We start from the raw sequence: 15,166 nt of genomic DNA on the forward strand, positions 1-15,166 counted from the left end.
TATAGTAAAAATTTTTCATATACACGGCTACAATAAAATATTTCAAAAACACCTACCAAAAACAACTAATCCAAACGGAGCCCTTGCCATTTGAGCCCAATGGGTACCCAAGTATTTCCCATCCTTTCCCATTCATTAATGGGTATAGTTGGGATGTGTCCCAACTTAAACCCAATACCAAATTATAATACCCATCCCGCCCAAAGTTCCTTTGGGCATGGGTAGCCCATTGGGACTTGGGACAAATTGCCAGCTCTACTTGAAAACAAGAGGTTAGCTTACTTATATTGCTGCAAAAATGTCCAAGTGTCAAGCGAATCCCCATAACTATTTTGAAAAAACTGATGAAGCCTCTAGAGAAAAAAGGGGAGAAAAAAACACTTTTGTAGTGTAACATGAGGACGTCTTCGTGAAGGTTCTATCCAGGAAAGAACCAAAAAAAAAAAAGTGAAGCATACCAGCTTTGACCATGCCATATATTCTTTTTTTTTTTTCGAGGGTTTTTTTTTCTTCTAAAAAAGAAACAAAAGCAGAATATGTCCAGCTTGGTGGCAATTTTCTAAATTTAACAACCGCCTTTTCCTACCTAAAAATAAAAAAATAAAACCGACCTGATCACATCGAATCTTAGCTCAATTCCAACTTGGAAAAAGACCTCCACATAGCCGTCCAGATCATCAACAACCGCTTAATCCTAACCGTCCATTCTTCAACAACCACCTATAAATAACCCCAACCATCCCCCGGACTTTTGTTAACCCTCGGCGGTTTGGTTGTTAGGTAAGAATCGTCTAACTCGGTTTTCTGCATCGGTTTAGGGCTGTGAAATTAGTTAAATTGGAATTGTCAATTGACGGTAGGCTCTGATTTATTCATGATTGCTTTAGGTGGTAGCTCTGGTATTCGGCGTTTTCGCGATCATCAGATAGTTCGAGTTTTTTTGCAATAGTTTGGTTTGTTGATATGATGATAATTTGTCCATCGTTCCAATTTATCGGACAATATTGGTGTCGGTTTTCCTTCTTGTTAATGTTTCGAAATTCACCTTGTTGTAGAATTGGCAGAATGGAGGAGAGAAGCGCTCTGTTGGATGGATTTGAATGTGGTCCGAAAATTTGGGAGTTCTTCTCTAATCCCCTCTTGGTCTTGGGTTGTTCTTATCTTTGCTTGATAAAGTCACCGCCTTTATTTTATGGGGTCATTGCTGACGAGCTCTAGGTGTTGTCTTGATCTTAGGGGAGCTTGGATTCAAGGGTTTGGTCGTGATTATTATCCTGTTCTCCTGTTTTACAAAATTTTGGGGGAGTTTTTCTTTCCCTACTTGTGGCTTTGTGCTGTTTTCCTGAACAACGATTGGGAGTTTTTTTTTGGATAATAATGATTGAAAAACCATAGGAGTTATCCAACATACATGACTTTGTTTGGTATTCCAGTTTATCTGACAATTTGGCATCACATTACCGTATTGTTGTTGTTGCTTAGAGATTGGCCTTGCTTTTAGAACGGTGGAATTCTGGCCTTACGAGGAGAGGAGATGTTTTGACTGGTGCTCTAAAATTGGGAAATTTACCACCTTTTAGGGAGTTATTATTATCTGGCTCTACATGTTGTCTTGATCGTAGGGGAGCTTGGAGTTTTGGTCATTGTAGTTACCCTGCTATATTGGTTTACGAGATTTCATAAAAGTTTGCTCTTTTCCTACTTTTTAAAAAAAATTTTTTTTTTTTAAAGCTGTTTTTCCTTAGGACTGATGGGGACCTTCTGGATATGGTGATTGATTTGCTCTGCATCTACCTCGTTAGGATTGAAGGATTGAACAACTCAAGTTGTCTGTTTCAAAGGAACTATTTAACTTCCTTGACATGACTTTGGTTGCTGGAATCTGGGTACAGATGACTCGGAGGTTTGATGACAACTTACGTCTCTTGTCCGAAATCAAAGACTTTTTGCATTGTTAACAAAGGGAGTTCGCACTATTTTTTCCTTTTTGCTTGAGCCAACTTAGTGGTTTTGACACCTGTAAATATCTCATGTCCCCCCCCTTAATGTTAGGATCTTGGAATTGAGACCTGTATCTTCTAATGCATCCAAAGGCATTTCCTCTTCATATTTTTAAGTAACTTTTTTTGCTCATGTATTTCTTGTTTTTTGCTGACACTTTGTTTAAAATTGTACTGATTATTGGTCTTGTTCCAGGGGGTTCCCCTTCATCCCAACCTTTTTAGTTGTGGTTGCTCTAAGAGGTAACTGGCATCATCAATTATGCTGTGTTGTTCAAATAGGAAGTGTGAATTTGATTGTTTTCATCATTGTGCATTACATGATTTTGGAGATTTTCTCGTCATATGCGTAATGGTTAGGGCTTCTTTTGGCAGCTTCTAAATGGTTGTTCGGGTTATATGTCCTCAGCTGTGTAGTAGGCGTTTTTTGGAAGGAGTTATGTTTCCCCACCTGTATACTTGAAGGTCGTCTCTTTAGGCGGATGTGGAATTTCAAGTTTTGCAATACTGGGTTTGTCGTCATTATGTTTTTCTCATACATGACAATTTATTATTGGAAGATTTTGACATCAGTTAACTTTATTGATATGTTATCTCTATAAAATGAGTTGGGGGCACAACTATCAGCATTTAAACAGTACGTGAAGGAGAGCTGTCCTATCCAAGGGATGTGACAGTTTAAAGTGTTTGAAAGTATTTTTCAACATTTCTATGCTGATTACTGTTTATAACAATCTATATTTGAAAGCCAACAGTTTGCGGGTCATTTGACTTTGTATACTCATGGATTTTTGGTGATTTTGAGCTGTTGTTGTGGTATCTCGGGGCTTCCTTCTTCCAATCAAAGCTTATCTTCCTTGTCTTGGAGGAGTCCTCTTCTACCTTGAGCTAATTGCACCTAGTTGTTTTTGAACTTGGTGGTTTTGGGAATATTTTTAATGTCCATCTCTCATCTGTACTATAGTGGCTTGGATTCAAGATTGATCGTTTAGTACTGTAGCTGTGAATTATCTTCAACATGATTCTTGAGCCAAAAAGTTGAGCAGTTCTTCTCTTTGATACTTGGTGTGACTGGTTTTCTTAACCAACAGTGGACAGCTTTTGGTTAGTCATAAACCCATTCTGTCCTCTAATTTGATGAAGAAGTTTGTGTGGCTAAAATGTCTGAAAAGAGCTATCAACACCCTTGTGCTTATTACTTCCAAGTCTGTTTGTCTATCTTCATTTTAGGAAGAAGCTTGGAATTAAAGAACTCACTGGGGTAAAGTGATTGAATGGCGTTCTCTGCTTCTTTGGAGCATTACATTTTTTTTTTGGAATCATCTGTAAGGACTTTCTGTGTTTGTTGTGTATGATCTTGGGTTTGTGTCTCCCTGTTTTCATCGAGATCTTTGCTTTCTTCTTCTGAGCCTAACACCATTTACATTGTTTTGGAGGAACTCTTTTCTGCCTCTGACTAATTGATCCTCTGTGCATGATCAATTTTCAGTTTTCTATTGATGTTGATGTCTCCTCTCTATTGTTGGAACTGGGGTGCAAGATGGGTGTTGTGCTTGAAGATTTCCTAGGCTCTTTTATCTGCTTCTTGATAATTTGGCGAATTCATTCTGCTGTTTGGCGCGGCATTACAATTTATCCATCTGCATGATGTTGTGAGAGAAAATGGGAGTCTCTTTGTCCCTACTTTCCTTCTGAGCTTTTCTTGATGAAATAGTGGATAACATGTCATCTTCATTTTGGAAGGAGCTTGGATTTGGTGAGCTCAGTGATGTCATTAAAATAATTGAAAGGAGTTCTCTGCTTCCTCGTGTATTACTTTGTTTGAAGATTGACAGTTCTGGGATTATCTGTAACAACTATATATCTACATCTTAGGATCTTGGGTTTCAACCATGCTGTTGTCATTTAGATCTTAGGCTTTCTTTTGTCAAAGGATATTTACATCATTGAAGGTCAAACTAATTGTTTGTTTGTGGTTGATCAGTTATTGGTTTTGGGGATGTTATTGACGAATATGTTTCCTTTACTCCAGCAGCTTGCATTCAAGTGACATCCCAGGCTCTTTTATCTGCTTTTGATTTTTTGTTGGATTCATTCTTTCATTGGAGCAATAATTATTTTTAATTATTTGGGGTGGCAGTGAATTCTACTGTGCTGTAATGCGGAGAGAATTGCAAGTCCTGTGTTGTGGTTTACATGATTTTGCGGGAGAGCCGGAGTTTTTTGCTTTCCCTGCTTTTGCTGTTAGGTTTCTCTGAACAATAATGGACAGTTTCTGGTTAAATTTTGAGAGGCTTCATCATCATCATTTTAGGAATTGAAGAAAGTCAGTGTGCAGTTATAAAGTGATTGAAAGGTGTGTGTGTATTACTTTGTTTTGGGTTATCTGTAACGCCTTCGCATATTTGTTTTAGGAGTTTAAATTGGTCTGAGCTGTTGTAGTGACATCTTCGGTCTCCTTTAGATTAAAGGCTATCCACGTTGGTTTGAAAGGAATTCTATTCTGCCTAAACTAATTGTTTGTCAGTGGTTGACAATTGACGATTTTTGGGATGTGGTAGCATCTGTGTCTTGTTTGTATTCTAGGAGCTCAGGTTCAAGATTGCTTTTTTGGTAACATCTCTGGCTGTTTTATCTGCTTTTGAAGCTCGTACTGGTCGGCATAGTTTCACGAATAACGCCCATTCCTGGTTATTTGGTGTGGTTATGAAATAATTATTCGTTCTGATGCAATTACTAATTGCAGTTCACCAGCTTAAGTAATAAATATATGTTTTTTCCTGGTCTATGAGTTGATTTCAGAGGTTGAGGACTAGTTATTTTAGTTTCTATGGTGTATTTACAGCAGCTGGTCCTTTTTTTGTTGCTGCAGAGAATACAGTGACTGGATGCTACTTGCTTTGCTAACACCTTTGATATATGCAGTCTTAGTGTTGATAATAAATGCTTTGGACTGTCGGACCCTGGAGATTGCCGGGTTGATTGATGAACTGTCAATTCTACTCTTTCAAGTACTTGCTACAATTCTTGTTCTGCAACTTTCACAGTGGTTTTCAAAATTTTCAAATGGTCTTCTGGAGGGTTTTCCTTGGGTTTGGAGGTATGGGTACCTGCTTTGGCTTTTTGCAAATTTGCGAGCAAAACTTTTGAGGTCCGTCTAATGCCCTGTTTCTCTTTCTTTGCACCACATATCTTCAGAATTGTGGGTTCAGCTATACAAAATGGTGGTCATCTATTATATTTGTGGAACTGCTAAGAGGTGGTTGTGTTAGTATTTGATAATCTACACTTCTGTTGGTGGTCTATCATGTCATGTTGCTTTGCACACATTTGTGGTTCTCCTCCTGCTTGTTTGGCTGGATATGCGTATTTAAAAGAGCTTCTAAAGTTAAAGAAGTGAAGGTTTCCTCTTACTCAGGTTAATTTTTACTGTTCTCTTTTTCCACATTCAAATTTTCTGCTTGCTTAACATTTGGAGATACTGATTCAAAGGTCATTTCATTTAATTTTTTTCTTCCTTTTCTGGAAGCTATATGGGCTATATGTTGCTCAATATTTGCGTGAACTGTTTCATCTTCAGATGTCTGAACCTGCTCTACACCATGTAGTTCTTTATGCTTGCATCCCCTCGTTCACTTCACGGTTTGTAAAGGTTTTTGAGAGTTTCATGCGGTAATGCTTAATTCATAACCATGGTCATTCAGATGCTACTTGAGCACAGTTTTCAATACATATGCATCTGGTTTTTCCATATTTAACCTGTGAAGATATATGGGTAGAGTGACTGCTAGCTGCATTGTCTCTGGGGGCATCTGGACAGATGTCACAGAAAATAAAAATACATAAAGCAGAAAGTGACAGCGTCAAATTTGTTCAAGAAAATAATAAAGGATTCATTAAGCGTGCAATACAGTTAAGATTTCAAATTTGTTCAAATAATGAGTAAAAGATTCATAAAGATTCATAAAGGGTGTTTTGCTAGGTAGCACTACTGGTCTGCTAGTTAATCTGCTCAATTTTTAACATTCTAGCCAGAATTCTGTGCAGGGACAGCTTTTGGTTTAGTTACAAAAATTTGGGGGAGTTTTTCTTCCTCTACTTTTGGTTTTGTGCTGCTTTCCTGAACAATGATTGGGAGTTTTTTTTTTTTTTTTTTTTTTTAATGATATTGATTGAAAAACCATAGATGTTATCCAACGTATATGACTTTGTTTGGTATTCCAGTGTATCAGGCAATTTTGGCATCATATTACCGTATTGTTATTGTTGCTTTAGAGATTGGCCTTGTTTTTAGAATGGGGAAATTCTGGCCTTCCAAGGAGAGGAGATGTTTCTTGGATGTGAATGTGCTCTAAATTTGGAGTTTTTTTTTTTCCTTTCCCATACCCTCCGTGTTGTAATCTTTGCTTAAAAAATTTGCCGCCTTGTAGTGAGTCATTATTAACTGGCTCTACATGTCTGATTGTAGGGGATCTTGGAGTTTTGGTCATTGTCATTACCCTGCTATATTGGTCCATGAGATTTCATACACATTTGCCCTTTCCTACTTTTTATTATTTTTAAATTGTTTTTCCTGAGGACTGATTTGAACCTTCTGGATTTGATGATTGATTTGCCCTCTGTCTACCTTGTTAGTACGAAGGATTGAACAACTTGTGTTCAAAGGAACTATTTAACTTCGTTAACGTGACTATGGTTGCTGGAATCTGGGTCTAGATGATTTGGAGCTTTGGTGACAACTTTATGTCTCCTGCCTAAGATCAGAGGCTTTTTGCATTGTTAATGAAGGGAGTTCACATTATCTCTGCTTTTGTGCTTGAGCCAACTTAGTGGTTTTGACACCTGTAAATGTCTCTGTGTTCCCCCCTTTGTGTCATGAGCTCGGAATTGAGACCTGTATCTTCTAATGCATCCAAAGGCCTTTCTAACTCTTTAAAAAAAAAAAAAAAAAACTTGTGTATTTTCTTTCTTGTGTTCTGACAATACGTAACAAAGTTGTACTGATTATATGGTCTCGTTCCAGGAGCTGACCTTCATGCCAAACTCAGTTCTGTTTGCTCTGAGGAGGTAACTGGCATCATCAATTACGCTGTCTTGCTCAATTAGGGTGTGAATTCGCTTGTTTTTGTCCTGTTGTTACCAGCATTTACATGATTTCGGAGAGCTTCTCGTCATATGCATCGTGATGGTTGGGTTGGCTTCTGAATGGTTGTTCAGGTTGTATGTCCTCCTCTTCATGTTAGGAGCTTAGGTTGAAGAACTCATCCGTGTAGTGGGCATTGTTTGGAAGTGGTTCTGGTTCTTTATCTTTATTACTTGAATGTTGTCTCTTTAGGCAGCTGTGGAATTTCAAGTTTCGCAATGTTTGGTATGTAATCATTTTTTATGGTTCTCTCTTAGATGACAATTTGTTATTCAAGGATTTGAGATCAGTTAACTCTATTTATATGTTATTTCTATAAAATGGGAGTTGGTGGCTTAACTATCAGCATTTAGAGAATATGTGAAGGAGAGCTATCCAAGGGATGTGACAGTTTAAGAGTGTTTGAATGTAGTTCTCTGTGTCTCCACACTGATCACTGTGTATAACTGTTTGAAAACCAACAGGTTCTGTGCCATTTGACTTTGTATACTTGTGGATTATTGACAATACCAGGCTGTTGTAGTGATACCTAAGGGCTTCCTTCTTCCAATCAAAGCTGTATACCTTGTTTTGGAGCAGTCTTCTTCTACCCTGAGCTAATTGTTGCTAGTTGTTGCTGAAGTTGGTGGTTTTGGGAATGTTTTTAATGACCATCTCTCATCTGTGCTGTAGGGGCTTGGATTCAAGGTTGATCTTGTGTCTTAACACTTTTAAGGATCTTTTAGTTGCTTTTGATTGATTTTGTGTGTGTGTGTGTGTGTGTGTTTTTAAGTACCAAGGTGTGGCAGTCAATTTGATTGTTCAGTACTGTAGCCGTGAATTGTGGTCAACATTATTCTTGAGCAGTTCTTCTCTTCAAATACTTGGTGTACAGGCTTTCTTGAGCAACAGTGGGCAGTTTTTGGTTAGTTATAAACCCTTTGGTTTATCCGTAAGGACTTTTTTGTATTTGTTTTAGGATCTTGGGTTCGATTCTTCATCGAGATCTTTGCTTCGTTCTTGTAAGCCTAAGACTATTTACTTGGACCCCGTACCAGTTGATCTCTGTGCTTGATCAATTATTGGTTTTCTGGAAATTGTTGATGTTGATGTCTCCTTTCTATTGTAGGAACTGTGGTACAAGATGGGTGTTGTGCTTGAAGAGACTCTAAGCCCTTTTATTGCTTCTTGATTATTTGTCGAATTCATTCTGTTGTTTGGTGTGGCAGTAAAATCTACCTCTCCGTAATGTGGGTGAGAAGTGCAAGTCTATGTTCTCTTGTTCATGATTTTGCAAGAGAAAATGGGAGTTTTCTCCTTCCCTGTTTTTCTCCTGAGGTTTTCTTTGACCAAATAGTTGACATGTCAGGTTGACTAAGATCTATGTCATCTTTAATTTGGAAGGATCTTGAATTCGAGGAGCTCAGTCATGTCGCTAAAGTAACTGAAAGGAGTTCTTTGCTGCCCTTCATGTATTACTTTGTTTGAAGATTGACAGTTTCTGGATTATCTATAAAATTCATTCTTTCTTCACTGGTTTAATGAATAATCTTTCTTAATCATTTGGTGTGGCAGTAAATTCCATGTTCTGTAATGTGATGAGAATTGCAAGGGCTGTGTTGTGGTCTAAATGATTTTGAAGGAGAACCAGAGGAGTAATTTCCTTTCCCTATTTTTCATATTGGGTTTCTGTGAACAATAATGAACTGTTTCTGGTTATCTATTGAAATGCTCCTGTTCATCATCATTTTAGGAAGGAGGTTGGAATTGAAGAAGTCAGTTGTGTGGTTAAAGTGATTGAAAGGACTGTGTATTAGTATGTCTTTGGCTATCTGTTATGCCTTTGCATATTTGTTTTACGAGTTTCAATTGGTTGGAGCGGTTGTAGTGACATCTGTGGCCTCCTTCAGATTAGAGGCTATCCATATTGGTTTGAAGGAATCCTATTCTATCTAAATCAATTGTTTGTTAGTGCTTGACAAAATCCCTGGCTGTTTCATCTGCTTTTTATGAGTTTCATGGATAATATCCATTACTGATTATGTGGTGCAGTTGCTAAATAATTGGATGCAAATACTAATTTCTGTTCATCAGCTTAATCTGGAAATAATTTTTTTTCATGGTTTATGAGTTGGATTTTTTCTTATTCTGGAGGTCTGGGACTTTTTTATCTTAATTTCTGTGGTGTATTTATAGCAGATTGAGCATGTATTGGAGGTTTTGGCTATTTTCTGATGAAGTTTGCTAAGTCTTTAGCAAAGTTGATTAAAGTGCTGCTGTTGTATGCCGGTGATTCAACTTTTTTTACTCCAACCTGCTTATGATCCTGCAGTCAGAAAATGGGGCTTCTTTTCCTACTGTTCTCCACTGTTGATATAAAAGAAGCTGAGGCACCAGTTTCAAGGGGATAAAAATGAGATAGAAAATGTTTTCATATTTTTGAGGCCTTGTCTGACGCTTGTAGGGCTCCAATCCTATTGTTTTTGCTGCAACTTAAAGGTGCCTCGTGTTTCTCCCAAGTTTGATTCAAGCTTTCACCCGAGCGTATCCATTTACTTGTGAGTTAAGTTATGCATCCTCAGCTTTTTGTTGTGGCATGAATCTGAGTGTAGAATTGTGTGTGGAAGACGTTTATTTCTTTATTTTCTTGATGAATTTTACAATTAGGTTAGATTGTTACAAATTGGTGGGAAAAAACAGATAAAGAAGATTAAATAAGGTAATTACATTTATGTAGGCGTTGATTATATGATATAGATGCATGCAGACAAGATTTTTCTATAATCTTAAATGAGAGAGCAGATCATTCAGGTGTATTAGAGTTGTGGGTTATTTCTTTTTCCAGAACATACATTTTGGCAGACATCCTTACTCCCAGTTCTAGTGAAAGCTACCCGGGAAATTGATAAATCTTGTTTTTATGTTGGTTCATCATGTTTTTTGTTGAGATTGCTCTGTGAGGTTTGTTGCATGTCTATTCATGAATATGTGCGGGAATGGAATTTTCTCTGCGTATGCTCTTTTTTTAGGCCCTTGGAAACGGATTGCATTCTCTTGTGCTGGAGTCTCCTTGCATCTGCACCAACTTTTGATAGTGTGTAATTTCCTACAAGAGTACATCTTCTCTTTCTTCATTTTTTTTTTCTTAATTGTCTTTGCCAATGCAAGTTGCTTATTTGTTTCTGCTGTTTGTATGATGCTTGTAACTCCGCCTCTGTGATATCGCCAGAGCCGGTCCCAAGCCCGGAAATAAGGAGGAGGGAAAGCTGCTCTTTTGTTGGTTACTACACTATAATGGCTGATGTAGTAGAGCTTTTCTTAGATGTTGAATACATGTGAATAGCCTAAGAAGGCTATAATCTAAGTGCAGTATGATGTGGAAGTAATGGCTGATGTTCTTATGTATGCTGTCTTGTGATTCCTCCTACTTTTAAGTATAGCTCGCGAAAATCTTCAATGTCCTCTGGACTTTGAAATAGATCTAATTGAGAAACTTATTGCAATATGGTTTGGTGGTTTCTCCAAGTCCCTTCTTTTATTGGACTTTTTGACAAGATTCTAATATGCATCAAATTTTAATAAAATTTAAATATTTTATTTTCTGCAAGTATACAGATCGTGAATATTAAATATCGATTTTACAAGGAAGATTTTCAATTAATAATGATTTGCGAATTTCTTTATTATTTAGACTATTACAAGTGTAATAAATTAAATTTACATTATAAATATGAGATAAAAGTAATACAAATAATAATAGAAAAGCTCCTAAGGTTAAAGAATTTCTCACTATTCTTATAAGTGAAATTACCGATTAATTGATTATTATTATTTTGATTAGTTATGACGTAATTTCTTAATGTATGTAAAACTTACTCTCGTAGTGAATTAATTATACTTATAAATAAGTTATATTTACTCTCGTGGATATGAAATTAATTACAAGTTTATTTTTTCTTTGAAATTATATAAAATAAATTACTAAATCCATAAAGATGCTTCTTTACACTAGTGAGTAAATTTCCTAAATTTAGCACATTTTTGAACTGGTGTTAAATTTTAATTTTCATTACAAACTTAATATCCTAAAATTATCACAATTAATGGCCGATTAATCATAATTAGATAAGTAAAAAGTGATAAATAATTTGTTCAAAATAATATTATCAAATAATCAAGTAAATATCACTAACAAAACATGAAAAATTCATCCATAATTCTAAGCATAAACTTTAACAAAATATGAAAATAAACACCAAACTTGTATTATAGGTAAATGTGAAATCAAATACAAAAGAGAGAGTAATAGAAGAGAGGTTACCGTTATCATATGAGCTCCAACTTTTCATCTTTATTCTTTAATTCTTCATCCAAATCTAGTTACAAGTACAAGATGGATAAACCAAACTAACTATACTTTACTAATGAACTAAGAAAAATTAATTAAAACTACATTTTGGTAGTGTTTCTAATCCTCCAAAGTTATTTCAAACAAACTCTCCATAGGCCTCTATTTATAGAGAATTCAAATTCAAAGTGAGTTGTTTCTAGTGGGCAAAGTTGTCCCTTAAAATCACAAAAAGATGCTTCTTGAAGTTTTTATGCTTGCTTGCTCATATCCACGTGGAATTCTTGTAGAAAAATTGGTCAAAAAATTTATGTGAATAGAGCACAAATTACAGAACAAGTTGAAGCCACAATTAAAGAAAGCCTGACCTCAGAAAACATGGGTTGACATCGCGTATTTACCTCATGTTTTGCCTCTTTTGGAGGTTTTCTCATTTATGGTTGGTCTTCAATTTTGCTCTGTTTTTGCACTAATTTTCATTGATATTTTCTCAATAACGGAGGCCAAACTAACTCTTGTACAAAACATGAAAATTGTAACCTTTGAATTAGCTTTTCAATGCCTCAGAAATCATCCAATTTAGAGTTCTGTAGATTGAAAAATGACCAAAATACTATTGACTGGTCAATCCCCTATTTCTGCTTTTGACAAGAAAAATGATTGACTGCATTTTGACTTTTTTACTTGGAAAGCTCATTAAATGGATTTCGATGTCTTCACAAAAAATGTAGAGATATGTGTTAGCTTCAAAATAGTTCAAGAATTACCTAAATATGATAGTTATAATTCAAGACATAGTCAAAATACCAACAGGTATCAAAGCTGTCAAACTCCCTTTCTTTTACACTAGATTGTATTTCATCTTTGCACTTCATATCCTTTTTAAATCACTTCAAATCATCAACAATCATCCAAATATCTTATCAATTCACTTCATTTGATGATTGAATCATTAAACCTTACAAAATATGAAACTTTCACCACTTTATTCCATAAAAATGCAATTTTTGACACTTAAACCACAAAATGTCAATCTTCACTAGAAACCCAGTTCATTAGGTATAAAAATAAATAAAACACACCAAAATTAATTAATAAAAATTACTTGAAACTCACAAAATGCGTGCTTATCAAAGAGCTTAGAACTTTGCAAACAAATCAAGTTCACTCACGAGCGCTTATGACTTTGCTCGATTAATATTGAGTTCAAGTTGAGCTCGGGCCGATTTTTTCAACTTGTTAGTTCTCGAGTTGGCTCGAATATATATATATATATATATATATTATGTAATATTATATGTACATGTCTAATATGTTTATTATTTATCAAGAAAAATAATTATTTTATTCATTTTTAAAAAACAAATTAATTAATTTTTTATTTTTTTAAGTTCGAGTAGGCTCGAGTTTAAGTTCAACTAGTCTCGAATTTGAGATTAAGTTCAAGTTCGAGTTTTATATTGAAAACTCATCAACCTCAATTTTGAGTTAAATTTTGATAAAATCAAGTTGAGATTCGGTTTAATTAGACTAAAATTCGACTCAATTCGTCTGATTTGCAGCGCTAAGGTGGTGGCAGTTCCTTGTCCTTGTGGGCAGTAAAGTAATTGGCAATCTAATGTTGAAAATCATGTGAAGTCGCCACCCAGTATCAGGGGATTTTTTTTAAAAAAAAAAATGTGGCAGTTCCCGCATTGTATTAGTAATATTTCCTTGAGATTCACAACTGGGTGGACAAAATACATTAAGGAGGTTACTGATACAATCAAACCGATACAATCAACTTGCAAGATGCAGGGATGGTTGGGTTGGATGGTAAAAAAAGAAGAATTATAAGTAGAATGTTTCGGTTCAAGAATTGCCACTTAAAAAAATCAATTTGCAAGATATAAATTTCTGTATTTGCTCAAAGAATCAAATGATAGAATTAACGTGCCATGTTGTCTTCTTTAATATGTGTGTATATTCAAGATTCACAACAAACTGAGAAAATTTTAGTGGTGGGGTCCCTGATAATCAACCCGCATTATACTTTGAAAGGTTTTTTTTTTTTGGTTGGTCGGACCAAAGCTTTTGATAATGTATAGAAGACTGCATCCGCAAAAAATTAGTCTAACCCACTCTAATTGTAATTTTAGGCACTTCACATTCATTACGTCCTAACCAATTTGGCAAAACTTTCCTAGAGCCAAAGCGTCTAATGGTTTAGATTCTACAATTACTTCAGTTGTATTTTGTGGATAAATCTAATGGATATTTTAATTTACACACTCACACTTACTATTCCCTTGCATTTTCTAATAAGTTACTAATTCTTAAATAATAAAACTATCATAATTGACTCAAATAGAATTACTAAAACTCTAACTTGACTAAAACGCTACTAAATAATAATATGAAAATTTCTAATTTGGAGTCTTGATTTAATATGCCAACATTGCCTTCTTTAAGTCAAACTCAACATGAGTTTGTATTGGTTCTTCATTTTCAAAGACTTTTTTCGTTGCAATAATCCACGCATATGGATAGATTGTTTTTTTCATACAATTTGATGTCAATTCATTGACAATTCACCACTTTGTAATTTTCATAATTACAATTCAATTGACAGGATTCTTCTTTGATCTCTGTCTTTACACCCACAATTAATCTGACAATTCTTCCGAACCAATTTTATGGTCCAATCTTTACCAATTGAATACTTCATGATCAATCTTGTGGGCTAAATCAATCAATTAATTTCTTCGCAGCAATCTCTTATGATCATAAGTCTCACAACACGAAAACAGCCATGACTATCCTCGTAGCTGGTCAATTTTTCAATATTCATAGGCATCCCAAGATTAATTTCTTGAACTTAGGGCTCTGTTACCAGATGTAGAACAAAAAAATTAACTAAAAATATATTGGAGATATATTTGACAAAACCAAAATGAGGGGGAGGCAATTTACACACATATAAGTGGAAATTTTCTAATAAAATACTAATTTCTAAACAATAAAACTACGATGACTTGACTCTAATAGAATTACTAAAACTCTAACTTGACTAAAACACTATTAAATAATAATATGAAAAATTCTTATTTTGAATTTTGATTTTATATGCCGACATGTAAGTAGGTTACTAGTACAAGCAACTTGCAAGATGTGGGGAGGTTTGGGTTTGGGTAAGAGCGAGGGATTACAAGTAGAAAATCCCATTCAAGACCTCTCATTAAAAAAAAAAAAAATCAGCTTGCAAGATATAAATCTCTGTATTTGCTGATAGAATCAAAAAACTGATGGAGTTAACGTGCCATGTCGTCTTCTTTACTCTCTTCGTCCCATTAAAAGTGTTATATTTTCCTTTTTTGGCTGTTCCAAAATATTTGTCATGTTTAATATTTTTAACTACTTTATACTCTGAAATTTTCCTTATATCCTTCATTAATGATGCATAAAAACAAATATGTTGGAATTGTTTTCTATTTTTTTCCTTTGACCAACACATGATTAAGGGCAAAAGTAAAACAAAAGGAAAAATATTTTAGTGGAGTGTACTATGCATAACAAACACGTATCCCCAAATATGACTAAATATATGGAACGGAAAGAGTAATATGTATGTACATTCAAGATCCACAACTAACGGACAAAATATAGGTGGTGTGGTCACTGATAATCAGCATGCATTATGCGTCTAGCCCAAAGCTT

General features: G+C 35.1%; 1 protein-coding gene across 36 annotated transcripts; it reads left to right on the top strand.

The window, feature by feature from the left end:
- The first annotated feature begins 632 nt into the window (after nucleotides 1-632).
- LOC113694342 (uncharacterized) lies at nucleotides 633-10,627 on the top strand. Of its 36 annotated transcripts, none has more exons than XM_072082261.1 (7): nucleotides 633-780; nucleotides 888-1,903; nucleotides 2,197-2,243; nucleotides 2,376-2,465; nucleotides 4,926-5,100; nucleotides 5,213-5,418; nucleotides 7,024-8,655. In XM_072082261.1, the coding sequence occupies exons 2-6, from the start codon at nucleotides 1,863-1,865 to the stop codon at nucleotides 5,277-5,279; spliced, it is 420 nt and encodes a 139-aa protein (XP_071938362.1). In that variant the 5' UTR covers nucleotides 633-780; nucleotides 888-1,862; the 3' UTR covers nucleotides 5,280-5,418; nucleotides 7,024-8,655. The 36 variants fall into 36 exon arrangements, 14 of the variants coding, with proteins under 14 accessions (XP_071938362.1, XP_071938485.1, XP_071938643.1 ...); XM_072082384.1 differs by having other exon boundaries at nucleotides 637-780; nucleotides 1,056-1,903; XM_072082542.1 differs by having other exon boundaries at nucleotides 640-780; nucleotides 1,746-1,903.
- Nucleotides 10,628-15,166: the final 4,539 nt, after the last annotated feature.

The sequence above is a fragment of the Coffea arabica genome, chromosome 1c (genome assembly GCF_036785885.1).
Source record: "Coffea arabica cultivar ET-39 chromosome 1c, Coffea Arabica ET-39 HiFi, whole genome shotgun sequence".
In the NCBI taxonomy this organism is placed as follows: domain Eukaryota; kingdom Viridiplantae; phylum Streptophyta; class Magnoliopsida; order Gentianales; family Rubiaceae; genus Coffea; species Coffea arabica.

Coding starts and splice junctions, on each gene's coding strand:
- LOC113694342 (XM_072082261.1), top strand. CDS start 1,863: ATGACTTTGGTTGCTGGAATCTGGGTACAGATGACTCGGAG. Junction 1,904..2,196: donor TGGGTACAGATGACTCGGAG/GTTTGATGACAA, acceptor GTCTTGTTCCAG/GGGGTTCCCCTTCATCCCAA. Junction 2,466..4,925: donor CCCCACCTGTATACTTGAAG/GTCGTCTCTTTA, acceptor TGATATATGCAG/TCTTAGTGTTGATAATAAAT.